Source organism: Gavia stellata, chromosome 16 (genome assembly GCF_030936135.1).
Source record: "Gavia stellata isolate bGavSte3 chromosome 16, bGavSte3.hap2, whole genome shotgun sequence".
Classification (NCBI taxonomy): domain Eukaryota; kingdom Metazoa; phylum Chordata; class Aves; order Gaviiformes; family Gaviidae; genus Gavia; species Gavia stellata.
The window spans coordinates 19,763,449-19,777,459 of NC_082609.1; the positions used below are offsets into that span (position 1 = coordinate 19,763,449).

The 14,011-nt window shown below is 54.2% G+C and overlaps 1 protein-coding gene across 3 annotated transcripts in view; it reads right to left on the bottom strand.

Annotated features, from left to right (window-relative positions):
* Window positions 1-399: 399 nt before the first annotated feature.
* The window catches only part of SIL1 (SIL1 nucleotide exchange factor), a 94,335-nt gene continuing 80,723 nt past the window's right edge, over window positions 400-14,011 (bottom strand). For all 3 annotated transcript variants that reach the window (XM_059825366.1, XM_059825365.1, XM_059825367.1), the window contains 3 exons: window positions 5,567-5,663; window positions 3,188-3,352; window positions 400-855 (listed from right to left, as the gene is read on the bottom strand). In XM_059825366.1, the coding sequence (XP_059681349.1) occupies window positions 505-855; window positions 3,188-3,352; window positions 5,567-5,663 (613 nt within the window). In that variant the 3' untranslated portion in view covers window positions 400-504. The remainder of the gene's footprint in view (window positions 856-3,187; window positions 3,353-5,566; window positions 5,664-14,011) is intronic.

A 14,011-nucleotide genomic window follows, 5' to 3' on the forward strand; every position in this document is an offset into this window, starting at 1 on the left:
TACAAGTACAAAACGATCCAAAGGCAAACGGTGCTGTCTGAGTGCCCAGATGCATTACGCAAAGCAAATAAAAGATCGCAGACACCGCGGGTCATGGCCAGGCAAGAACAAAGGCAGATCAGAGCTGCGGGAACAAACACTTCCCTTCGCGCAGCAGAGCTGCCTAACAAGGACGGTCCCACATCCTTCAGTCCTTCCCACCCCAAATAATCCTGCAGACGGACTGAGAACACTCGTAAGGTACCATGGTTGGAGGCAACGTAAGCTGAGACTCTACCTCGTTCCCTCTAAGGTACATATTCTATTTTTCCAGCAGTACCACATGAAAAAGAAAACGTGCCCCCAAACGCGTATGTTTTAATAACGAAGCCGTTGGCACACGCGCCCAGCGGTGGGATCTCACTTAGTCCAGCAGTTTATTCAAAAGTGCATTTACATTGGTGCCATCAAAACTCATGCCGTTGCCCTGAATTATCTGTAATAGAACGCAATCTACAGCTTTTTTCATCTTAATTCCTGAATGATGGTATTTACAGAGCCAAGGAGTTCCTTGAAATAGCCGTCTTTGTCGCCCTCCCTCTGCTCCTCCGCCGCCAGCTCCTCGTACTCGCTGCGCAGGAGGCCGAGGGTGGTGCTGAGGGCCTGGTCCCCCCGGTAGCGCTCCTTACAGAAGGCCATCAGCACGCCCACCGTTTTGAGGACCTTCTCCCGAGTGTCGTGCTCCGGCATGGCCAACAGGTTGGAAACAACCACGCACCAGTCCTGCTCCACCACTGCCGGGACCAACTTGACCTGTCGGTACTGCTGGATTTTCTCTTCCATTTGATCTCCGTGCTGTGAGTCCTCAAGCAGCACCTGCGGGAAGTGGTGGAACGTGGATTAATATCCCTATTGGAGAGCAACCGCTCCCAGGAGGTGACATATCGTGGGAGAGAAGGCTGCGTGTCCCATAACACCTGCCTTGGAAGGTGACTTGCAATGGAAAACCAAGACGAGGTCGTGTCCTGGTTCCCTGTTGCCCATGCATGAAGTTGGCCACGGGGGCTGGTGGCCCACCCTGGAAAACTCTTAGTGCAGTCACCAAGAGTGAGGAGGTTCAGTATCACACGGCCCTGAAAGGGGACTCAAGGGGAAGGAAGTTCAGCAGAAGACCTGTCAAGTCTCTGGGTCTTCTGCTTTGGGCTGCTGGCCAGGCTCCTTCAGCACCTAACAAACATCGCTGCTTGGCTTCGCGCTGCTCTACGGAAGAGATGGAGATCTCGGTCTCCTCCAGCCACAGCCAGACCTTCCCCTCCCAGACTGGTCCAGAAAACCCCAAATACTGAAATTCTGCAGAGACGGTGCCGAGAGCAGAAAGGCGCCTGGGGGGACCAGGGCGGGCAGGGCTGCCGGCTCCCTTCCCCGTGAGAGAGACCCGCACCGAGCAGCGCCGGTGCCAGGGGAAGGACGGGAAACCTCCTGCCACCACCCCAACACCTTTCAAGGCTTGGGTGGTGGAGTGGCTCTGCTCACCGACGGAGCGCTCCTCCCGGCTTGGCTGGTGGCCCCCATCATAATTACTGTCTCCGTGCTTCACTAATTAGTTCTGAGTAGGCTGCTGGCCTCGGACCGCTGAAGGCAGACGAGGGCTTTTGTGAGGCTGGCGAGCAGAAATCCAGCCCTGGGGAAGGGAGAGGGCGGCCAGCGTGCCCAGAAGCTGCCAGGAGAAGTGATTGGGTGTCCCCAGGGACCGTGTGGGTCCGTGGAGGCTGTTTGGGTCCCTAAGGGCACCCGTAACATTTTCTGCGACCTGTGCGTCAGCTCGGCAATGGACTCCTGCCGTCCCCTGGGCGGCTGCTGCGGGGAGCTTGGTCATGCTGTTTTATCCCACTGATTTACGGGACACGGGGGGGACAAGGAGGGACAATGCCAAAGAGACCTCCCCTCTCCCGGTCCCCCGAGAGGGCTGCCTGCTAAGACCCCGGTGGCCATGCAGGATTTGGGGTGAAAAGGAAAGAAGGCGGCAGACAAAGCCGTTCAGAGCCCCGGCAATCCGCGTTTCAGCGCAGAGAGCTGCCAGCGGTAGTTTATGATTTTTCAAACCAACCTATTTGACTGTCACCCAGCCCACCCCAAATCTGCCACCCCGTTTCGGATCAGCCCTGCACCACACTGGCCACCAAGGGCTCTCCCATCTCCTCCATGAAGGGGCTGGGATTGATACATGGCATTCCCAGGCTGAAGGGCAGCAAAAAAAAAAAAAATTAAAAAAAAAAAATCATTGTTTTATCATAAACCCGAGAATTTGCCTGGCCTGCGGACTGCCCTCAGCCACAGCGGAGCTGGGAACAGATGGGGCTGCCGGAGGGGCGGCCGTAAAACGTGCAGCAGGAGTGAACGGGAACAGTTCGGCTAAAATGCCCACGTACGCTCCCTTTCCATGAGAGCAGACAGACAGGATCGCTGCGCGTTAGAGCCAGCACCCGATAAAATTTCAGACCCCTAAAACAATTTGCACCTTTACAAAGTCTCCTGGAAAACAACTGCTTTAAAACGCAGACGTTGCTCTGCGGTGCCTGAAACCCAAGTGTTACAGCAGTAACGATCTGCAGGGCAAATTGGCTATAAACTGAGTGAAAGTGGATTTAATTTCCATTCTCTGGAGTAAGAGAAACGCACAGACTAAACAACAAGCGATGGCAAGGAAAGACGGGTTTTAAACTGACATTTACAGCAGTAATCCAAGGTATTCGAAAATAAAACACTTTTAACGTTGCGGGCTTGGCTCCAGCGAGGGACGTGCAGGCAGGCAAGGGTCTCTCCAGCAGGCAGGGGCACAGCGGCGGCGGCTGGTCCCCTGGCACCCGGCTGGACGCCGCAGCTGAGCTCACCGTAGTCCGGTACCTACATTCCCTACTCATGTCCTTGCCATTTCGTTATTTAGAGACTTGGGTGGAAACGGCGATGGCAGTTTAATGAAAACTAAAGGTTTAAGCTCGCTCTGGGCTCTCCCAGGTACTCCTTCCCCGCAGCAGTGGCCCACGGGCTGGAGGGAACTCATCCCAACAGCACGGACCAGCACCGACGCTGGGTCGGCCCCTCCTCACCCTCGTCCTTTGAGGATGCTCAACGGCCCCTTTGGCTTGGCAAAGGGGTGAAGGTGGGGAGAGCCTGGCCAGGTCCCGTCCCTGCCCTCCCGGCTCCTCACCTTCTCCATGATGAGATCGTAGAGGAGCGTCACCACACGGACGTGGAGGGTCTCCATCCCCTTCTGCCTGAAGAGGCTCCTGAGGACCTGGAGGCCGCCCAGCTTGAGGAACTGCTGCTGGGCGTAGGGAAAGTGTCTCAGCATGGAGGACAGCGCGAAGAGAGCCTGGTAGGGAGAGAGGTCCATCAGCACGGTGGCCACGGCCGCCACCTCTTTTCATGGCATCCCACGGGGACAGGAGAAATGCTCCAACCCATTTGTGTGGAGCTCCCCAGCATACGCATTCAAACCTCTCCTTGCCGAGGGGTGTCTCTGAGAGGCCCCTTTTCTCCTGATCCCAACCCTCCCTGGCTCTATGAGGTTGCCCCAACTTGGGTGACTTCCACCCAAACTTCAACCCAAGACTGTCATCGTGTTCACTGGAACAATAACGCAGAGGGACCTGTGGTCAGCACCCGAACAGACCCAACACCATCGTTTCTCACAGCTCACACCCACTGGTCATTGGTACAGAGCCCGGCTACGGGCTAAGGATGGGGCAAAGCGGGATCCAGCACCACTAAGCAGAGCCTGATCCCCTCAAGATGATTTGGACTCCTGGGGAACATCCTCTTCCTTGCACCCACGCGGCTGGAGGACAAGACCGTGCTGTTTCCCAGGACACGGCCCCAAAACAGGGTCTGTCATGGTGCAGCATCACGTGCTGCCGGGAAGAGAAATGAGCACGCCTGCACTTGCCTCCTGGGCCTCGAGCACACGGTTGCCACCGAGGAGGCAATTAGGGGCGAACGGCTGAATTTTATACTTCTCTACTTTTGACGACTGTGGTTTGCAGAGGGGACAGGCCCACACTGCCCGGGGCAGGGCTGCTGCCCGAGTGGGGACCGGGATGCTCATCTGGGTGCCCGCCAGCGAGCTGAGCCGGCTCCTCCGCACACGGAGGTGGAGCACACATCCCCCACTCCGTACGGACAGATCCGAGTTGACAGCCACGTCTTCCCCAGTCCCGTTTGTTTCTATTTTCCATCTTCCGAGTTGCTGCTGGTGAATGCCGCAGTGGGGTGGGGGGGGAGAAATGCACTTTTGGCCTCGCTGCCATGCACCACTGCGAGCGCTGGGGTGGAAAACCCACCCGAGTGGGAGTTGTGGGCTGCTGCCCCTCACGGGAAGGGGCTGGGGCACCGACCTGTCTTCGGGATCCTGGCCTGGAGAGAGATGGGAGACCGTACGCAGCATGGGAACTGAAAATTAAAAGCCTCTGTCCTCCTGGAAAAGGGGGTTCAACCCTTGGAGGCTCTCATAAGACCGCATGTAAATGCGGACAATACTGAGCTCATCCCTCTCGCTCTTCTCCAGGGGCTGCCAGCGGGAAGCGTTCAGGCTCACTGGAAGGAAGCTTCCTGCACCCACCACCCAGGGGTTCAAGCAGTGCTGGTGAGGGCCTCTGCACACCCAGCCATCCCTTCCCACCCCAAAACGAGCTCCAGATCAAGCCACGGGCACTCCCAGGAGGAATTTCTGAGCACGGAGCATCCTGTGGTGCACATCTCCAGCCGGGACCTCCTCCCACCCGTGGCCAAAGGCAAAGGGGTTGCCCAGCCTCTCCCATGGCTTTCATCCGCTGGAGGACTCTTACCGTGGACTAAAGGGGAACGTGTTTGTGGGAGCTGGTTAAAACATTGGCAGCACACCGCTGCTTGCGTAACAGCGAGTGTAATAAAGATAAATGGAAGAGCTGGTGGTTCCCTCACCCCGCGGAACCCCCTCTCACAGGAGGTCACCATGTTAAACGCCGGGACTAGGTTTTCGGGAACAGCCAGATAATTTTACAGCCCTTAAACAGAGGTGGCATCACACGCTAAAGCGAGGGTAATGAGATCTCATGCTCCAGGGAGTACGGCGAGAAGGGAGGGAGGGAGGCAACGAGGAAGCCCCCACCCCGACGGACAGCGCTGCACATTTGGCTGGGGGCTCTCGGCGCTGCTCGGCTTGCTCCAGAGCCGCCGCCAAAGGCAGGACACGGGGCTGGCTCCAGCAATTAGCTCCTTCCAAACGTCAGCTCCCGTGTTTGTTAACCTCTGATCGTTACGCCTGCCACAGGGACCCCCACCTTTCCTCCCAGAGGAGCCGCAGCACCCAGCCCTGTCCCCTGCGGGGCTGGCGGAGCTGCCGTGCGTGTCGCTGCTGGCAGTGGGGGTGAAACCCGCAGTGCCAAGAGGCCAGGGGTGCTGCGGGGGGGTGTCCAGCACCCTGGGGTGCACTGTAGCCCACCCAGCATGGGGAGCAGCGCAGGGTCCCACACTCTCACAACGTCAGCGATGCCCCGAGGAGCACTTACGTTGAGTTCAGCACAAAAACGGTTTTTCCCTGCCCGCTCACCTTCTTCTTGACAGCCAGGGGTTGTTCTGTAGCCAGAATAACCAGGAGTTTCTGCAGCGCACCCCCCTCGATCGCTTCTATCTGGACTTTGGGGTTGCTGCAAGGACAAAAGCAAAAGGCAAGTCACCAACAGCGCAGGGCACAGCAGGGTGGGACGGACCACGGGTCTCTCTGGGGCAGCACCCCGCAGCGGACGCGAACGAGGGTCAATCCAGCCTGATCCCAGAGGAAAAACCCCCAGCTCCCACTGACTGTGGCTCGGTGGTTCTGGAGAAGATGTGAAGCCCCGTGAAGCACCCCAAACAGAGCACATGACTGAGGCAACCTGAAGCGATGGCAACAGGGCTGGGGAAGGGCACGCCAGGCCATCCATATCACCCCACTGCGTGCCCACATCCTACCCATCTTCCCCTGGCAAGGAGCCCTCCCCCGTGTTTTCCTTGCAGCTATTAATCCTCTCGCTTTGCATCGCATCTATTCCTTAACAGCTTTTTATTTCGGCTCTCACTTTCCCCCTCGCTGACTTCTCGCTTTCCGTTAACACTGATTTAAGTGCTCCTGTGCTGCAGCTCACCTGGAGGAAGGTCCTGCTTGTCCCTGGCACCTCTGAATCACAAATTACACCTGGTATCACCACCCACAGACCTCTCGCATCGAGCGCTTTTCTCCAAGGACTACAAATGGCTAAATCCATCCCTCTGTCTGCAAGAACCAGGCTAAAATTTCAGGTCTGGATGCGAAAAGCTGCCCCAGGTGCAGGCAGGCGAAGACAAGCCTTGCCCACCATCCGCCCTGCTCCCAGCTACCGGTTGTCTGGGCAGGGGCACCTCGGCCACGCAGACGTTTTGCAAACCCACTTCTAGTACATCTTCGAAGGTGGCGGAGAGGTTAGATGCTACAGGCTCCCTCTTTGGCAGGGCTTTCACAGTCAGAGCACAACGTACTGGCTGTCTGCGCCCCTGATCCTGGGTCTCTTGCGCTCTGAGGAAGAGCTCCAGCACTTCAGCCTTTGCTCGACTTTAAAGCAGCAATCGCGTTGCGGCCAAACAAAGGTCATGCATTCCTGCTACAGCAAAACACCCACAGCTCTCACTGCTACCAGAAAGCTGCTGGAGCAGCCAGTGCCAAGCATCGTCCAAGAAATATGAGAGACAGAGGCAGACAGCGTCATAAAAAAACAAAACCAGAAGGCAAATGGACTTGGGCAGGGAGCAGCTTTGAATTAAACCCATTGCTCCTAGAAATACAGCAAAACACTAAACTCATCTATGTCAACCAAGGTGCCGGGCAATCTCTCCAACCCTCCCTGCTCTATCCAGGCTTTGCTTCTTGTACCATTAGCAGTCATCCACGGCTCAGAGGCGGCCAGATCTGGTGTGCGGGTTCCTGACTGCAATTACCAGGCTGACCTCAAGGCAGGAAAAGTGGGGGCGTTGTTGAAAGCCACCTTTGATTTCTCCTTCCTCACCCACTTGCTGCAGCAGGCACCCAGGCAGAGCCACAGTGCAAGCACCCTGCCGAGGAGGGGGACATCTGTGGCCTGCCTGGACAGGGCAAGAAGGAGAAAGAACGAACCCAGGGGCTTCAGGATCCTCCTGCAGAAGAGATTTTCGCAGTGTGGTGCACACGTGGGCCCGCAGACTCCCATGTGCCGGCACTGCGGCACCGCCAGCATCCCTGGGAGCAAACCAGCTTCTGGCAGTGCGTGGGTCCAGGTGGGACCTGATGCACGTACCAAGATGTGTTTATCCCCCATCCTCGCCATGTCAACAGGTCCAGCAGAGTCTCCTCCTGCAGCAATGGGATGTTATTTTCCACCTCAACATGGTGGGAAATGACCCGTGTGGCCAACGCAGAGCAGTGATGGCATCTCCGATGCCCTGGCCTTGGCTCTGATTTTGGAGAGTCAAGAGTCAACACAGCAAACAGCATCAGTCCCAAAACCTTCAGCTGTCCCCAGGCAACCCCTGGACACAAGGCAGTTTCCCCCCAGGTGACAACCGCTGCTCTCATCTCCAGCCACATCTGCAGTCACACGGGCAGCCACAGCCCCTCCAGCACGGGGACGGCCCAGGGACAGCCCTGCAGCATCACGGTGCCCTGTCCAGCCTCAGCAACTTCTCCCAGGGCAAAGATGGGAAGAAGAGTACAATGGTGGGACGGAGGACAAACAGCTCCCAAAGCACCCAGGGGTTGGCTGAAGACCTGCCTAACATACCCCAGCAAGTAGAAAGGTGCTAAGCGTGACCCTCGCCTCAAAAAAGCCAGAGATAAGTAATATCTACCCTAGAGAAGTGAATGAATCCTGCATCTCCTTTCGGTCCAGATAGATTTATAAGCCAGGCTTGTGATTAGACTCCTTTGAGAGTCAAGAGACACAACACCCAGAAGGCAGCAAGGAAATACAGCAGTGACAAGCAATACACGTCCCAAAGTCACTGAAGGTGCCCTCGGCAGTGAGTTGGGCACAGCCGGTGCTCGAGCTGGGACAGCTGAGCGCAGCCGTGCTCACCGCAACAGCACGAAACCTTCTCCTGCAGAGGCTGGGCAACACAAGCAGAGCCGCTGGGGCCGTGATCAGAGCTCTGCACATCTCCAAAACCCACCCAGCTGCTACAGGAGATGCACAGACATAGCCCTCCTGCTGTGACAAGCTCTGCTGCAAACCAGGCAGGAGGGGGAAGAAGAGGTTTTTTTCCAGTTCTGTTTTTCCAGTGATGACAGCCTTGGTCTCCGCCTTTGTCTGCGTGCGGTTGGGTTGTGCTTGTTTCTGCTTTGAGCTTTTCTAGGGGAAGGCACGGCACAGAGGTTCGGCTCTGCCTGGCACATCGTCAGCCACGTTGTCAGGAACGTTTTCAATGCTGGAGCTCCGTGACTGGTGCAAATGGGAGGCGAAGAAACCCCAGCTGCATTTCCAGACCCCAAGGAGGAGCTGGCAACTCTGACACTCAGAAAATATAATTTATGATCCGAAAACACAACCAAATTTTATATAAAAATTACTCCAGGAAAGGGACATCAGAGTAAGTGCAGAACAAGCTTGCAGGCAGGCACTTTTCTGAGTATAACTGCACTGAAAGGAGAATCTCCTATGTTGGAAACCTCATAGTGCCATTCAAGGAAAATGTTAAGTTTGGGATATCCAAGTTCTTTTGTCACATCTATCTAAAATAAATAATAAAACCTCCTACAGCAAGGGACGCAACTGAAAAATTGGTATGCCTTTTAAATGCTTGGTTGGTCACCTGGAGGATTAGATCTAATTAAAATCTCTGAACCATGGAGTTTTCGCCAAGGAGCACCTCTAGAGATTAGGAAACCTTCCTGGATGGTAGGCGTGCTGCTCGCTTCTCAGTCTTTCTGTTGTTTAATGTCTCCGCTATCAATAGTCCGGGCTTCACGCTAACCAAAAAGCTTGTTTGAGAGTTTGGAAAACTCAGCACAGATCTGTACAAATTACACCGTCAAGCCCAGGGAAAAGCAGCCTGAACAAAATAAATACAATGAGACAGACTGTGGAGCGCTCGCATGGGAAATTCTACCTCTACTAATCTGCTAATGGATAAGGGGATGGTGGCATCAGCAAGGAAAATCACTGAAAAGAAACTCCGAGGCTGAGATAGAGACTGAATACAGCCGACAATGACATTCCATGATGTAGACAGAGATTTGGGTGCGCTCAACGGATGAGATTAACCAGCCTCAAACCTGGGTGAAGAACAGCCCCAAGGCTATGGGGACTCGACACAAGTGCCGTGCTCAGGTTCAAGCGGCTTTTCAACAGAGACCCCCCTGTACTAAACACAGCCCCAGTTTGTCCTGGCAGGACCCACCCTGACTGCCGGGCCACACTGTGTCCCCTCCAGATGTGACCCTCACTACACGTCTGAGGTTCTTCTGCTTCCAAGCCACATGGCCCACGTCCATTACATCCATCTCTTTCTTATTCTGTTCCTGAAGAGTAGAAAACAAGGCTGGGTACAAGCTCACCATGACTGATCCACGCAAGAAACCACGTGGGCGCTGGGACAGGCTGGAGTTAATGGGCACGCTGCTGGTGTTCACGCCAGCCAAGATGCATTGAGCAGGGGTGAAGAGATCGGGGAGACCAGCAGGAATCCCCACTGCCCGCAGGTGCCCACGCCATCGTCTCTGAGCAGCTCCTGAGAAGACTCTGTCCCTTGCAAGGTGGGCTTTGTCCTCAGACTGAACTTCTTGAGACACGTGTCATCCATCCCAGATTGTGAGATACCTCTGAACAGCTCTGGACATGGATCACCAGACGCTTTTGATACGGATCCTGGAGACGATACCCTCTTTCCTAGGGCGTAGACTACGGTCTACTCTCTGTGCTTTCAAATCCCAACCAAGCTGACCCTCCACCCAACTCAAGATGTCCCCGCTGCCTGCAGCTCTCCCTGCTTCTCCCCACCTCTCCCAGAGACCTCCGCAGACGGGCTCGCCCGGCAGTGACAGGGCTGCCACCCACACTGTCACAAGCACACCGCACCCTTTTGACCGCAAGACCAACAACATTTGTTTCCCACTTCTGCTTCCTTCCAAAGCTCCTGGAGTTGTGACTGTCGAGCACAAATTTAACGTGCCATTTCATCAGCCCAGCGCATTTCCCTCTCGGTGGCTGAAGGAGGGTGACCATGCCCTTTGGCAGAGAGGGGAAAACACTAAAGCAGGAGAGGGAAAGCCAACAGAAAACCTCCAGCTGAGCCTGCCTGCTGCAATGGCAGAAGGAAACACTCCATTTTCTGCCAGTCTATATTTCACTGTACTAAAACTTCCCACGAGGGGCCAGAAATTATTACAGTCCAGGCTTATTTGCCAGAACACCGCAAGCGCACGGAGAGGGGAGCAAAAGTAATAAAAACAAGGGCTGACGCGCTGTGATCCAGCGCTATCAGAGTAAAACTGAAATGAAGTTGTCGCAGCGCCCCAGTGACTGGCGGCACGTCCTGCCTCGGGCGGGTGCCGCAGGCAGAGATGGCACCCAGCATCTTCCACAAGCTGCCGGGTCGGGATGTTTGCGCCGTTCTTCCTTTTTTCTTCCATTAAAGCTCTTTGGGGAAGCAGCAAGACCTTAGGACGGGGATGACCGGCCAGAGGACCCACCAGCACGATGGAGGCTTCCTGGAGGAGACGTGGTCTCACAAGCTGGGATCAGAGCCCTCCAAACAGCCTCTCCACGCGCTGTAGCTTGTAATCCCTCACACCCTGCAATTCCCCCGCACCTTGCCGTTGGGCTGTTAGGGTCCTGCTCGTGGGACGGCTGCCGTTTCTCCCTGGCCGTTGTTTTGGGCGTGCTAAGGAGCAGCATCGGCTGGGGGGCTGCGGCTGTTGCTCCTGCAAATCCAGCACGGGCTTCTCCTTTGCGATTTTCACTGGCAAACTCATTACATGGAAGCATGTTTTGCTGAAAAAGGGATTTTTTAAGAGTACTATCCGTTAAGAGACACCCTTACCTATTCCTCCTAGGATGACCCCAAGTAGACATGTGCAAATTTAGGCGAGATTTTTTCAAAGTTTTTCCAGACTGCACATGCGAGGGGCGTGGGAAGACTGAAAAGCAGCTACACAGCCCTGAGGCAACAGCGGCTTTTGAGTTAGACGGGAACTTGCAATACGGCAGCAAAATTAGATTTAAATTGGAAAAAAAAAAAAAAAAAGGGGAAAGCCAAGCGGTGCTGAGGGACCTGGGGACTCAGAAACACAGAGCAGGGCAGGCAGGCAAATGCCCTCATCTCTACAGCTCCGGCAAGGACACACAGAGAATATTTATTTCGTAGCCTCCTTGTTGTACAAACCACAGGAGACCCTATAGAAAAAGGGTCACCTCCTTACTCTGGAGCATCCTGCTGAAGCCAGATAGAGAAAGACCAAAAAGAGGTGTGAAAGGGAGAGCGCAATGGAGGGGATGCTCCTGCCCTGGCTGGAGTAGGGTGCTGAGCACAGCACTGCTCCTGCCCTGGCTGCACACCCGCTCTCCCGGCCACCGGCTGCTGAGCTACACCCGCATCCTCCCCAGGGCGCAGGGAGGGAAGTCTGGAGAAGCTCGTACTTTGATGAAAGCTCGGCGTGACGGTGAAAAAGCATGATAATCACCGGGCTAGACAGGACTTAATGGGTCTCTTCTCTCATCTGAACCAGCGGTCTGCGATGCCGCGTGGGAAATCAAAGCCGGGGATCAAAGTCTGTAAGTCTGTGAAACAGCCTAAAAAATTTAGTACAGTCTATTTAGCTTGTGCTATAACCTGAGGATCAGAAACAAGCAGCAAGGCAGCACAGCTTACCTTGCCCTCCCCCTCCCTCCGTCCCCCTCCCCAGCTTTCACTCCAAAATCCGTTAACGAAGAAAATGAGAGTACACCAACGCTTCACTCGCAGGAGAGTGATGTGGCTCGGGCCCGAAACGTGCCTACAACGGCATTACGGCTCCAAGCCTTGCCTGGCTTCTTGTGCCTCTCAAACCTTCACACCTGGGTAAGAATTTGAAAGGCGATTGAAAAGGTCATTTTTGTGAGTCCTGGAAACCAAAAGCAATACAAGCAGGGTCATGCGTGAAAAGGCCAATGACTTTTTCAGAGGCCTCTGTATTTGGAGGATTTCTGACAGCTCTTGTAAGTATATTCATGTTATAATAGATAGATAAAACTGATCATTACGATGTCAACGTTTAAAGGATTGATTGGAATTCAGCTCATTCCAGTCCGAACTATAGCTGTAAATCTGAGACTCTGAATAAGGGCAGAAACAAGAGGCGGGATGATCAGCAGCTCATTAGTACTTGCATGACTGAATTTTAGATTGCAGGTTTAAGGAAAAAAAAAAAAAAGAGAAGTGACACGTGGGGAGAATACCCTTTCCTATCACATTCAAAGCACTGGCTACGGCATGAAGTATCCCCATCGGAAATGACTGTGGAGCAGCTGCGGCGAGCCCAGCCGGCTCCGAATGCACGGCTTCCCAGGTACGCACTGGGTGGCTACATCTCCTTCCGAACTTCGTTCTTAAGAGGAGGATAACTGGGACGAGTCAACGCGAACAATTCCGCAGCCCCCTCGTCCTCTGGAACCACCACCCTGGCTCTGCCGCGGGATGCCAGCAAACGATGCTTAAGTGGAGGGTTGGTCAATCTCTTACAAAAATACATCTTTAACACAGAGCCTTTCCATCATTGTGGAGTCACACGCTATCGAAAAGGACGTTTGCAGCACAATATGAGATGTACAGGGTAATAATAAAATAACCCCAACCCCAACAAGGCTGCCTGCAACTAGTCAGAGTTAGGAGGAGGAGGGATGAAGCAGTGACACCCCAAAGCCCCCACCCAGGTCCACATGCAGCAGAACTGGCCTAGAAAGCCTCTTCTCTGAGCATCAGCTCAAACCTGAGTTTATCACAGACAAAGGCCTTCAGAGCTGTGACTTAAGGAGATTAAAAACCACCCAGAAAAATGGAGCCCTAAGTCGTTGTGCCAATCAAAATACAGTGAAGAAGAAAGTGGGGGTGAGGGGGGAAAACCTGACAAAAGGAAAACTTGGTTTCAATAGGCAACACAATACAACAATTTCCTACGGAAGATGTGAAGCATAAAAGAGGTGTTAGATGTTCAAAAGCACAGAATATAGGAGAGACATTAAAAAAAAAACCCGGAGAAGATGAAAATCTCCACTTCAATGCGATGCTGCCTTCTCACTTTCTACCAAGCCAGGCGCTCATCGCAGTAGCGGGGGAGCAGCAGCATCCCTGTGAGAGCAACACGTCTCAACGTGACATAATGGATTACAGAGATGCAAGTATGGTTTTTAATGAGCAATTAGGTTATTGAGTATTTGTTGCTAAGAGGAGAATAGAACGGCAGAGAATAAGTTGGAGCTGAGTATGTGATTCTGTGATTTTGATGGGCTAATGTGATACTTAAAGCGAGGGAGCATGAGTCACCCCAGAGATGCAGAAATAGTGTGGAAGACTGCCTAGGAAAAGCTGGGGGAACCTTGGATTGCTATCTGTGTCCCAGGCACCAGCAAGAGATAGTTAAGCTTCTTACGAGCCCTGCAACGTCCCTGCTGAAAGCAGGAGGGCTATAATATCCCGTTATAGACAAGCCCCGCACTCCCGGGGGACACAGCGACACCGGGTTAACCAGGGAAAACTCTGCTCTCGAATACACGACGTAACTGGGAATTACCTAGCGTGAGTTTCAGGCCCTTTTGCAGTCACAGTGATTTTGAGCTGGAAGCGCAGAGCGGAGCTACTTCTCGCGGTGCGGCCAGGGTCGAGAGCCAGCGGGAGCCCCGCGGGGAGGGGACCCGGCTCGCCTTAGCCCGGACAGGGCAAGGCTAAGGCGGCTAATATTTTGGAACAGGGGGAAAAAAAAAAAACAAAATCACATGAGCTGCAGTGCTGTCATGTCGGATAACAGATGGATAATTAG